Genomic DNA, 12,851 nt, shown 5'->3' with positions numbered 1-12,851 from the left:
TCAAGTGTCACTAGTGTCCTCCTCCATCTACCCATCGACTTCTTATAATCTCACTATGGGACTCCAACGACCAAGATTAAATCTTAATCAATGGTTGAGATTATTTACTAGTCAATCTATGTGAGTTTTTAAATAATCCTCACCTTTCTCAATTAATACTGATTAATTAACCAGATTTCCTAAGTTTATACTTAGAAAATATTACAAAGTTGGTTAAAATGTAATTAAGACACTTCTAGGTAGAATTTCCATAAACAATTTCTGGGTTTTGGAGAACTCATGTGTTTTAGCCTCTCCACAAAGTCTTGAGACTAGAACACCTTTGATGCTACAAAAACTAACATATTGAACAACCTCATGATTTTATTCAAAGTGACCCCAATCCAATCTTGTCTAACACTCAAAGAAATTCCTCTATGGCCTCAAACAAGCTCCTCAAGTTTCGTATGAGAAAATGGGCCAAATCCTTCTTGATTTCAACTTTTTGAGATAACACTTTTAATGATATTATCTATACCAAGTTGTCAGGCCAAGAGAGTAACTCCATGAATCAATTGTATTTTGCATTAAGAGAGAACATGAATATATACAAGGAGAGAGAGGTTATTGGGATTCATCTTCCAATGTCTCTTCGGCTTCCAATTTCCTTTATTTCACTATTTACATGGATTTTCCTAATCCCAAAGAATAGGTGTCAACATTCCCCCCTTAATCTCAAGGGATGTTGGTGAGTCCAAGCATCATTATAAATCTTTCAAACTTTTCTCTTCCAAGCGCTTTGGTGAAGATGTTTGCAATCTGCTCATTTGTGGAACAATGTCATAGGTGGATTGTCTTGGCCTCAACATGATGTTGAACCATATGATACTTTGTATTGATGTGCTTCATTTGATCATGGAACTTTGATTTTTGGCCAACTTTATTGCAAAAGTGTTATCAATCAAAAGAGGAGTTGAATGCACTTGTTTCTCCTGCAAATCCTCCAGAATTTTCTTGAGCCACACAATTTCCTTCGTTGCTTCAATTGTTTCCACATATTCTGCCTCAGTTGTGGAATCTGTTGGAATTGATTATTTGCGTGACCTCCAAGAGATAGCTCATGATGCAAAACTCGTTACATAATCTGAAATAGATACTCCAGTTTTTTATCTCCATCAAAATATCCAATCAAGTTGAAATCATCGACCTGTGTATACTTGAGTCCAAAGTCTTGAGTTCCCTTCAAGTACTTTATAACTCTTTTTGCGACAAACCAATGACCCTCACAAGGGTTTTGCATAAACCTAGATAGGATTCCAACAGCAAATAAAATGTCTGGTCTGGTAGTAGTCAGATAGTTGAGACTTCCTACAAGTTATTTATACTTCGTTGCATCAAATTATTTTCCTTTAGTGGATGTAAGCTTTAAGTTTTGTTCCATTGGAGTAGTCAAAGAATTGCACTTAGACATCCCAAACTTGTTCAACAAATCTCCAATGTACTTATTCTGAGAGAGGAATATAAACTTTGGATATTGGGTTACTTCAATACCAAGATAGTAGTCAACATAGCCCAAATTTGTCATTTCAAAACCTTTCCTTAGTTCTTTCTTTATGGATTCAATGTAATTCTCATTGTTCCTAGCATCAAAAGATCATCATCTACATACACCACAAGATACACAACCGTTTTGCCAATTTTCTTGACAAAGAGAGTTGCATCATCAAGATCATAGTGTTTTAAATTGAGTTTCAGAAGATGCTCCGTCAATTTTTCATACCAAACTCGTGGTGCTTGCTTAAGGCCATACAGGAATTTTACAAGCTTGCATACTTTGTGTTCCTAATCCTTCACAACAAATCTTTTTGGTTGGGACATAAAAACATTATCTTTTAGATCTCCATTCAAGAAAGCAATTTTTACATCCATTTAATGGACTTTCCAACCGATCTTAGCTACCAAGGCATAGAGTGTCTGAATGGGGCAAAGGTCTCCTCATAATCGACCCCTTCCTTTTGTGCAAAACTTTTTGCCACAAGCCTGGATTTATGCTTGTTAAGTGAGCCATTTGCTTTATACTTGTTTTTGAAGACCCACTTACAGCCAATTGATTTGGTTCCTAACGGAGGATCAACCAACTTCCAAGTGTCATTCTTTATCAAAGCATCATATTCTTTTTGCATCGCTTCTTTCCATTCATCATGAGAAATAGCTTCTTTGAAGAAAGTTGGTTTGAATACTATAGACAAATTTAGTTCACAATCATAAGAAACATCCATATCAACAAGTGAATCGAGATCTTCTACATCACCTCCATTCTGTCTGGTTGCGCTTCTTGTTCTTGTATTTCCAACCTCATCAGGACAAACACTTTGAAGCATCTTTGTGAGCCATTTTGGAGGACCTTTTTGAGATGGCCCAGGCTGGTTAGTTAACTGAGATGGGGCTAAATCAAGATTTAGCCTCTCAATTCTCTCAATCACATCACCCAAAGTGTCTTCTTGATCAATGGTTGGAGCTTCATGCAGGGGAGAGAATGCTTTAGAAGGAGATTCCACAAATTGATCCAGTATAGAGATCCCCCCATCAAGATGTGGAATCTCATTATCAAATTCTTGAAAAGACTTTGCATGCCTAAAATTATCCAAGCGATCAAGTTGTCGCTCAACAACATTATCAGTCTTGGAAGATTCAAGAAAGATCACATCTCTAGTATCATAAACTTCTTATTTACTTCATCATAGAGACAATATGTTTTGGAGGTGTCTGAGTGCCCCAAGAAGATACATGTGTGACTCCTCACACCAAGTTTGTTTCTTTGTTCCTTAGGTATCAAGGCATAACAGGTGGAACCAAAAACCCTTAGATGTCTCGCTGAAGGAATGTGGCCATACCACATTTCATTGGGAGTCTTAATTTTGATACCATGAGATGGACACCTATTCTTGTATACACAGCACGTAAAATTGCATTAGCCCAAAACATCAATTTAACATTCTTCAAAAACATCATTAAACATACCATATTTAAGATTGTCCTATTCATTCTTTCAACTACTCCGTTCTATTGGGGATTATAAAGCATGAATGTTTGATGTTTGATCCCATGCTGGCGAAGATAGTTTTCAAATTCATTTGAAATATATTATTTTCCATTATCAGTACAAAAATAGCCAATATGAGATTGTGCATCATTTTCAATCCATGCATGAAACACATTCTAGTGTAGTCATCAATAAATGTCATCATATATTTATTACCATTTGCAGAAGGTATAAGCATTGGGCCACATAAATTAGAATGAATGAGTTCAAATTTTCTATGTGCTCAAAAATGAGAATCATGAAAAGACTATTTTCTATGCTTTCCTAAGATACAAGCATCACATTTCTTAAGTTTCCTAGGAATTGTAGGCAAACCAATAGCACCATTTTTCTTCAACAAACAAAGGTTGTCATAGTTCAAGTGTCCAAATCTAGCATGCCATAAAAGACTTGATGGAAGTGTACCTTCATCATAGTGAGAACTATATGAAAAGTTGTGCACGAGCAGAGGTTCCTTGCAGCTTCAGTAGTCTTTCTTCTTCTATCCCAGTGATGACAAGTGAGTGATTTGATGTTTTTCTAACCTCAACCTTGTCATCAAATATATGAATGGAGTGTCCTTGTTGGCGAATGTGAACCAAAGACAAGTTTCTCCTCAACTCCAGTTGGTATAGAACATCATGCAGAAAGTCTAGAAGAACAGGCAATTTGAGCCTGATGGTGCCAATTCCAGATGGCTTGAGCTTTTATTTATCTGCAAAGTAGACTACTCCATCAACATTGTCAATGAATTCTTCAAAGAAATCTCTTTTGAAAGTCATGTGGCAAGTTGCTCCTGAATCAAGCAACCAAGCATCTTTCCATGAAGCAAGTGAAGCATTGAATAAGTATTCAGTTACTCCAATGTTGCAATGTGCAATAACATAATGAGCAGACTTGGGTGCCTTTCCTTTCCCTTTACCAAGTTTTTTACCTTTTTCTTCATTTCTTTCCTACTCGATTTTGTCCCAAGGCAGCTTACATGTGGAAGCATCATGTCCATTTCTATTGCATCATATGCAATGAAGATCAGAGTTTTCTCCTTGGAAATGTTTGTCCCCATTGCATCTAAAAATCTTCCATCCTCTTCCTCTTCGGCCACCTCTTCCTCTAGAAGAATGATGTCCTTGAGTCTTCTCTTTTTTATGCAAGACACAGCTTATTCATAACACTAAGGAGTTGCCTTCTTCCCAAAATCCTTCTCTCTTTCAACAAACTTCCTCTCAAGAGAGTCAAAGGAAATCTCCTTAAGTTTGTCACTTGCTTGCAATGATTCATGACAATGTGAATAAGTGGGATATAGTGCATTGACATAAGCATTGAGAGGAACATCTATTTCAACTCCAGTGGTTTTTATGTCATGCATAATGGATCTTATTTTTTATGCTAAAGCAAGAGGATCATCATTTTTTAACTCAAAATTGAACAACTTCAAGCTCATAGTGTGAGTCATATAATTCCTTTAACTTCTTTAAAGCTTCAAAAGCATTTGAAAATGGCAAAATATGACGACTCACCTCTTCATTTACTAACGCTGCAATCAAAGCATAGGCCTTGTTGTTCTTATTTTCCCAAATGGCAAGCTCCTTATCTAAAGTGGGCTTTTCAAGTGCATTGTCTCCTTCTCCTTCACAAACTCCTTTCCAAAGTTCATTGAAAATGATAGTGTGTTTTATATTCCTGGACCACTCATGATAGTTCTCTTTGCCAGAGAGAACTACTCCCACAATGGAGATTAGTGAATGCATCACAAAAAGGACTATGTGCTTTTGATTTCCAAAATAATTGTAGCCTTACTTTCTGCCTTCTTACAAAATTGATTTAAAAAACTTCACTACCAACTTCACTCTTCACTATACAAAGTCAATACTTTAATGTGAGCATATAAACCTCTACTCATCAAATATATATTATATTATATGACCCTTTTTTCTCAAAACTAAACATTGCATATACATATATATATATATATATATATATATATATATATATATGAATCACTTACGAACCATATATGATACCAACATATGTCTCAACATATATAAGGTTCGACATGTATCATATGCCATTCAACATATACCATACATACCATTCGGCCTTCAAAAGGAACTCAACACACATGTAAAGAGCATATGTATACCTCAATCGACGCACATGAAGGTTCTCCAACTCGATGCAAAGCTTTAATAGCAAGCAGCTTTAATCACAATTTTCAACACACAAATGAAGAGCAACATTTAACACCAATACAGCTCCAACGCAACACACAAATGAATCAATGAGCCATACACACAAACTGACTGCTTTGTCTTCAATACAGCGTTAATCTCCAGTATATACAACACACATATTAAGAGCAACAACCATCACAAAAAGGAACGACCCTTTCAATGCACAAAGAATACATAGCTACTTCAATGTAAAGTTCAAGACATAATCTTTACCACACATTCCAAGTTCCAACCAACACTCGTGCCATTCAATGAATTTTAACACAGAGCTTTGACCATATTTTAGCACAAACAACCAATATACACCAGCTTTCAAAAAGAATGCATACCAACGCATAGCAGTACCACCAAGGCCTTTGAAGCTAGAACTAAGCAATGAATTCTTGTCTGCAACCTTGTCATAGCGTGCAATGTATCAACTAAAGGTGGGCCTCGTTAGTATTCAACCAACGTACAACATTCACCATTCAAACACACACACCAAACGCCTCTGGTCACAACCATAATCAATGCAAAGGAGCAAGAATATTCAACGCACAACCAAGAATTAAACAATGAACAACATAATTACTCCATGGACCAACGCAGATAATGAGCAAAAAAAATAGAATGCAGAAGGGCAGAGAAAAATGGCATGAAATTACCAGGAGTTACAATGCAGAAGGAAGCTAAAATGGGCTTGGATCTAATACCATGTCAAACCAAGAGAGTAACTCCACAAACCATTTATATTTTGCATTAAGAGAGAACATGAATACATACAAGGAGAAGGAGACTATTGGGATTCATCTCCGAATGTCTCTTCGTCTTCCAATTTCCTCTATTTCGCTATTTACAATATCTACATGGATTTTCCTAATCCCAAAGATTAGGTGTCAACACAAGCAAGTACGTGACTGTCATCTTGTACTGATACTTTATGTTATGACCTTATGCTCACTGGTAATGAAACCAAGCTTATAATCCATGTAAAATCAAGCCTTACAAAAAAAATTGACATGATCAAGTTAGGACATTTGCATTATTTCCTTGGCCTTTAAGTTCTGCAAACACAAAAAGGCACTTCTATTTCCCACCATAAGCATGCATGTCCCCTTGTTTGCCTCTTTCACGTAAACAATTGAAAACCAACCCCATCTCCCTTCAAATCTAGAGTTAAACTTTTTGTCACTACACCTCACCCAAAGTGGAAACCACTTTGTACCAATATTTATTTGGTAACCTTTGTTTTAACACGTACTTGCCTTGAAACCTCCATTTTTGTTCATCTCGCTGCCCAATACATTCAAGAAACCCATCACAACCATTAGCAAGGGTGCAAAGAAGACACTTAAACAAAAGACCCTTTCTCTTGAGAAACAAAATATCAAGCAAAAATTCATGAAAGTTGAAAAGTTCTTTTGTTTGCATTCTTTAAGAGTTTGAATTCCAACAATAGCATCCAACCACTCTCTAGTGCAAGAATCAACATGCTAAGGAGCTAACTAGCACTAACATAGCAAATATATTGAGTTACATATGCAATTCATTAGAAAGATTGTACAAGAGTGCACCCTTGAAGTATTCTAGTATTGTACAAATGGCCAAGTTGTTGTCATTTTCACAAATGCTCCTCGCAAAAGCCAAGTTCTTAAAGGAAGTTGTCATTAAGGGAGGATAGGCTTTGATTCTTCATTCCTTCTCTTTTGGTCACTTTTGTAAATTCTCCAATCCAATCCAATGTGGTTTTTAAAGAGGAAAGCTAAGATATTTCAACACAAGGAACTAAGTTAAGCTTAACATGGTTTAATGTAGTTGGGTTAAAATGAGGTTTTTGTGTGTTTCTTCAATGTGCTTTTGTCTTCCTAACCTATTTGTTTAAAATACTTGTGTACAATCATGTCTTATAAGTGAGTGATCTGACAATTCAATCATCCATGGCTTAACACCCAATTATTTGGTGATCTCTATTTAAAGAGAATGGAGGATCATTTGTTGTGGTTCAAATTGAGAAATGTTCTTGTAAATTCTTTTATGCATTAATCAATTACCCAGGTGTCATGGACTATTTACATCCTTAAAGGTTTTAACCGTGTAAATCCTGGTGTCCTGATCTTTGATCTGTGTGTGAACATTTGTATTAAGGCATTCAACCTGTGTGACATATCATGTTTTCCACACACCAAGCACTGCAAGGCAAGCAGCAACATCTACTTGATTGCTGCCTGACATAAGTGAGAGATCTTTCAAGCAGTGCAAGTCCAGCATAAAGAATCATACAGAGCAGCCAGCGGCACCATCCATAAGCTCATAAGCATTGGATGACAGCATTCAACCAAAGGATGATAGATTTAATAGTTTTTCAAAGTCAAACGAGCCTGGCATCGACATCTAAGCTAAGTTTGTCAAGTTCCGCACAAGTGAAATTCTAATTCTGCAAAAGGAAAAGAGCCCCCAAAATCCAAGATCTTACCTTATTATTATACTCGTTAATCTTCTCCTTGAGATTCCGCACTTCAGCCTGCAAATCGGATTGTTGTTTATTCAGGGCCAAGATGTTTTGCTGCAGCTCCTTAATTTCAGCCTCTAATGCCTGAATTAGAGGCTGTTTTGATTGTCTCTCTGCCTCAATCTCAGCTAATTCTCGTTCCAGCTGAGACCCGAAAATAGAATAAATATGCAAGTGTCAGCTAGTTAAATTTACAAAAAGTTATGAAGCAAACCGATTATTTTTCATATGAGAATTTGAGCGGGAAAAAAAACCTCGGTTTTCTTCTCTTCTATCAGTAATTCCTTTTCAAGCTCCTCGTCGCATTCCATTATTGACTGGCTTACCGCTAATAATTTCTCTTCCCTGGGTACGAGAAAAAATGCTAAAGCTCATTAAAGCCAATATAAAAACATAGCACGAGAGTCTCGGAGCATACGATGTCCATCTCACCTGTAGCGGCAGAAATTGATGAGAGCGCTGAAGAACTTGATGGTCCGTTGGGGATTGGGCCTGAAAATGTCCTTCGAGGAGAAATCGTGGGCTCCCGCAGCCTGCATTATCTTCTGAATTTTCGAAATAGAATTGACATTGCCCACAGATTCTCTATGCAGCTCCTCGTTTTCCAGCACCTCCAGACCGCAGAAGACAGGCAGCTCCGTCTCGTTCCTGCACGTATATAAGAAAACATAAGCCCTAACCCCTAAAGCGCGCTATCATTCTCGCGAATTCAAGTCCAAATCGGCAGATGCATACATACCAGCCTTGTGCCTGGGTCATGTATTGAGCGAAGCAACGGTAAATATGGGAGATGGTATCAGGGCTTGATTTCAGAAGCTGGTCTTGGGTAACGGGACCGAATCCAAACTCTGTTAAACCGCTGACAACGTCTTTTACGGTCAGGATAGGAAATGAGTAAGAAGCCATCTCGCACAACACTCTAATGAACAGATTGCAACCTCTGTGTTCCCTTCTTCGTCGACTCCGAATCAAACCTCGGATGGAAAAATCTAGTTTTAAACTGGAAACGACTTTCTTTCCCGCTCTTACACGATCGTGGACAGAGGTAACGCGAGGTCAGGTAATGTTGTAACATGTTGTAAATAAAAAAGAAGCCTAACTATATATCCTTTTAGCTCTTCGTTCATTTTGATTTCTAACTTTTAAAAAAATTTGGAGGGATAAATTCCTTTTGTATGCCTAATTATTTATTTATGATAATCTATCTCATTTTAAAATGTGTTTGGGCTTATTAGTAATATGTGTAAATAAATTTGAGGTCTGAATAAGAATAATAATAAATTTATGTTGAAGATATTAATTATTACTTTTTGTATTTGTGAAAGGTGTTTCTTATATAACATTTTAAGGTTTTAGGTTTTTATAATTAAGTGATTTGGTTATGTTTCTGTCACGCCTACATTATTGTATACCTTTCCTCTATCTATCAAAAGTCATCGAGTTCCTTTATTAATGAGATCTTTAACATTTTATCTTAATGTCAAATGCTTTTACATGTAGCAATTGTCTTTCGTGTGATCAAAATATGACCCTCCAATAACAAGGAGCTTTGCTCATTTTCCACCCAGATCTTACGTTGCTCCTTCAACAATAGTCTTCCAACAAAGCAGGGCAAGCCTTGTGCGACATAGATGCTTGTGTCGATGGGGTTAAAGCATAAGGAGAGCACCCACCTAATGTGTGGCCTTTTCTTACATACAAAATGTGAAACTTCCAAAGAATTCACCACCTTTGTTGGATGGTAACTTAGGTAAACAACCAATGTCCAAGTTCCAAGGATCTTGTAGTTGGGGGATAAAGAAAATGAAACATGTTACCTCACTAACTTAGGGAGAGAGATCTCATGACTTACTCATGGCTACTTAAACTAACCCTCGGGGCTGTTAGACACCTAGCATGTCCTTGGAGAATAACAAATGGACTAGTAAATTGGTGATACTATGTCAGATCCACACTCACATCTAATGTGGATTGTGTCTAGCCCACATCTAGCCTTGTGTCTAGCCCTTCATTCTTTCTATATTAGAGCCACCCAAGGGTGTTAATCACTTGCCTTGCCCTTCTACACTTAGCATACGACCCTGATCTATGCATTTGGTGAGCTTTGTAAACTTAATTATTGTCAAGGAAGGGGAAGTTCTTCACTTCAATGTGTTCTCCTCAATGCATATGTGCTTTGTTTATTATTCAACCCCACTCCACTCCTCTCTCTTTTACTTTGTGTTATGCCCATCACAACAACATTTATTACATAAACATTGAATATAAATGCAACATATGCCAATTAGCATTTCATTTGGCATTTCAACCCTCCATGCATTCAACATGGCTCTTTGTGATCCATGTGGATAATGGTGGCCACCCACCTATTCCACTTGGGCCCCCACCATTGTTTCTTTCAGTTTTTCAGTTTCCTTAATTGTAGCATAGTTTACTATTTTTGGCAATTTTCGGGTCGTGGACTTCCAAAGCCATTTTGAGGCAATAAAACAACGTTTTTTGGGGAAATCATTGTGCAGCAAATATAATTTTTAACTCAATATTCGTTGTTAGCGATTGTAGTCCTCGGATAGATCCTTCTAACGAGGTATCATGTGGGTCAAACGGAGATCGTATGCCAAAGTTACAACCCCGGGAAGTTGATGTACCAATTTACCCTAACGAGGCCCATTGTTTGGTGTTTCATCTCCTAGGGTTAGGTTTTTGGATGTTTGGTGTTTCCATTGTTTCTCAATAATAAATAGGCCTTCAAGCCTCATTGTAACACAGTTCAGAGGCATGTAGCCACCACATCTCTTCTCTAAGATAAGCTACCATCGCCCTAGCTAGTTTATGTCTATTATGCGTGTAAAAATATTCTAGTTGTTTGATATTAATGAAATGAAGTTTTATTTCTATTGCATCTCTATGTTTATGTTTATTTATGTATTTTATTGCGTTCCTGCATAAATCTAGATCAATGGTATCAGAGGTCTTGTTTCTTGATGGTCGGTTGAGCAATGGCGCAGGCAGTGTAGGATCTAATGTACTTCCCGACATCCTGTCAAAGATTTGGCCAACAGAAATACTTCTGCAGTACTGCCACTATTTTCTCGACCCCGAAATGCCCAGCGACCCAATTGTAGTCCGCTTCCCAAATCATCTTGGCACGCTCGCTTGAAGGAACACAAAGGTGTCCCAAGTGGCATAACAGTGCATCCTGGAGGTGAAAATCTGGAACTTGCTGACTCTCCAAGAGCGTCTGGTATGTGTGGTCGAATTTTGGGTCGCTTTTGTAGAGAAGTAGCCAATCAAAAGTCTCATGCCCACAAGAGTTGAGCATAGTGGTTAACACCATGATCAGTGGTCGGCTAAGGCTGTCTGCAACATTATTGGTGTTGCCCTTCTTGTACTTGATATTCAAATGGAATTGTTGCTAGTATGTGGACCACTTCTGCAACTTCCCTTGTGTCTATATGAATTGCAGGGGTCGATGGTCCGTGTGGATGATCGTTTCTTTCCCCAAAATGTAATGTTTTCATTGTCATCAATAGGATGATCGTACACATTCTTTTCATGTACAACTCAAAACACCCACGCACATGGGATGAGAGCCTCCCCTATGTCCAGCACAGCTATAACTGGGCTCTCCATAGCTCGATTGGCCACAACCCTTTTCAGGTGGGCTTGGGATTCCAACCATTATGTCCCATTGATATGGTCATACCATTTGCAGCTACTCAAGCAGATTCGGCTCATGTCCAATCAAAAGTCGACAAGGAAAAAAACTTCATTGAGCACATTCATCACATCTGCCAACAAGTCCATGACATATTGGACATAGCCAATGTTAAGTACAAGCAGTGGCATGATTAACATCGGGTGCCACACAAGTTCTAGGTGGGCGACAAAGTTTGGCTACATTTGTAGAAGGAGCGCCTCGTTGGGCCCCACCGCAAACTTCGCCCGCTCTGATATGGGCCTTACACCATCACCAAGGCAGTAGGGGACAATGCCTTCGAGCTCAGTGTTCCACCATTCCTTGGTTTGCACCCAGTGTTCAATGTGGACCACCTTCGGCCCTACTTTCCACCATTCCTTGGTCTGCACCCAGTGTTCAATGTGGACCACCTTCGGCCCTACTTTCCACCATTGTTGGACACATCTGACATTGCAGAACAACTCACACCAATAGAGTTAAACCCAGACTGCATGGAACAAGCCACAACTGATTGGATCATGGACACACAGATCAAGAACACCCAACAGCAAAGGATCCAACTATATCGAGTTGTCAAAGCATGCCAACTCCTTCACCAAGGCAAGTGGCTCACAGGGACCAAGTTCAACAGAAGTTTCCTCATCTCAAGGAGGAACTCAACGCAATGGGGACCATTGCTTCTTAAGGGGGGAGGAATGATCCAGGTGGATATTGGTGGCCACCCGCCTATTCCACTTGGACCCCCACCAATGTTTCTTTTAGTTTTTTTCTTTTTTCAGTTTCCTTAATTGTATCACAATTTACTATTTTTGGCAGTTTTTTCGGGTCCTAAACTTCTGGAGCCGTTTTGAGGCCCTAAACGACGTTTTTTGGGGAAATCGCCATCGGAAAATATGAGTTTTAAATTTGATATTTGTTTTTAATAGTTGTAGTCATCAGATAGATCTTTCTAACGAGGTATCATGTGCGTCAAACAGAGATTGTATGCCAAAGTTACGACTTTGGGAAGTTGATGTACCAATTACCCCAATGGGGCCCATTATTTGGCATTTCATCTCCTAGGGTTAGGTTTTTGGATGTTTGGGATTTTCCATTGTTTCTCAATAATAAATAGGCCTTCAAGCCTCATTGTAACACAGTTCAGAGGCATGTAGCCGCCACATCTCTTCTCAAAGATAAGCTACCATAGCCCTAGCTAGTTTATGTCCATTATGTGTGTAAACATATTCTAGTTGTTTGATATCAATGAAATAAAGTTTTATTTATGTTGCATTTCTGCATTTATGTTTATTTCTGTATTTTATTGCGTTCCTGCATAAATCAGGATCACTTTGACCCAAATTGTTAGGTAGAGAATGTCTTTGCAACAAA

General features: G+C 38.2%; 1 protein-coding gene across 1 annotated transcript in view; it reads right to left on the bottom strand.

The window, feature by feature from the left end:
* LOC149216357 (kinetochore protein NUF2 homolog) overlaps positions 1–8,842 on the bottom strand; it is a 114,809-nt gene extending 105,967 nt beyond the window's left edge. Inside the window, exons 1-4 of the mRNA XM_089391193.1 lie at positions 8,520–8,842; positions 8,213–8,428; positions 8,035–8,125; positions 7,745–7,924 (exon numbers count right to left, since the gene is read on the bottom strand). Coding sequence (XP_089247319.1) covers positions 7,745–7,924; positions 8,035–8,125; positions 8,213–8,428; positions 8,520–8,686 — 654 coding nt within the window. The 5' untranslated portion in view covers positions 8,687–8,842. The remainder of the gene's footprint in view (positions 1–7,744; positions 7,925–8,034; positions 8,126–8,212; positions 8,429–8,519) is intronic.
* Between the last annotated feature and the right edge of the window lie 4,009 nt (positions 8,843–12,851).

The sequence above is a fragment of the Pinus tabuliformis genome, chromosome 1_1 (genome assembly GCF_031772625.1).
Source record: "Pinus tabuliformis cultivar Carrire ecotype Pingquan chromosome 1_1, CPIR1, whole genome shotgun sequence".
Lineage (NCBI taxonomy): Eukaryota > Viridiplantae > Streptophyta > Pinopsida > Pinales > Pinaceae > Pinus > Pinus tabuliformis.
The sequence above is the reverse complement of the archived record's forward strand: the minus strand, read 5'-3'. Positions and strand labels throughout refer to the sequence as shown.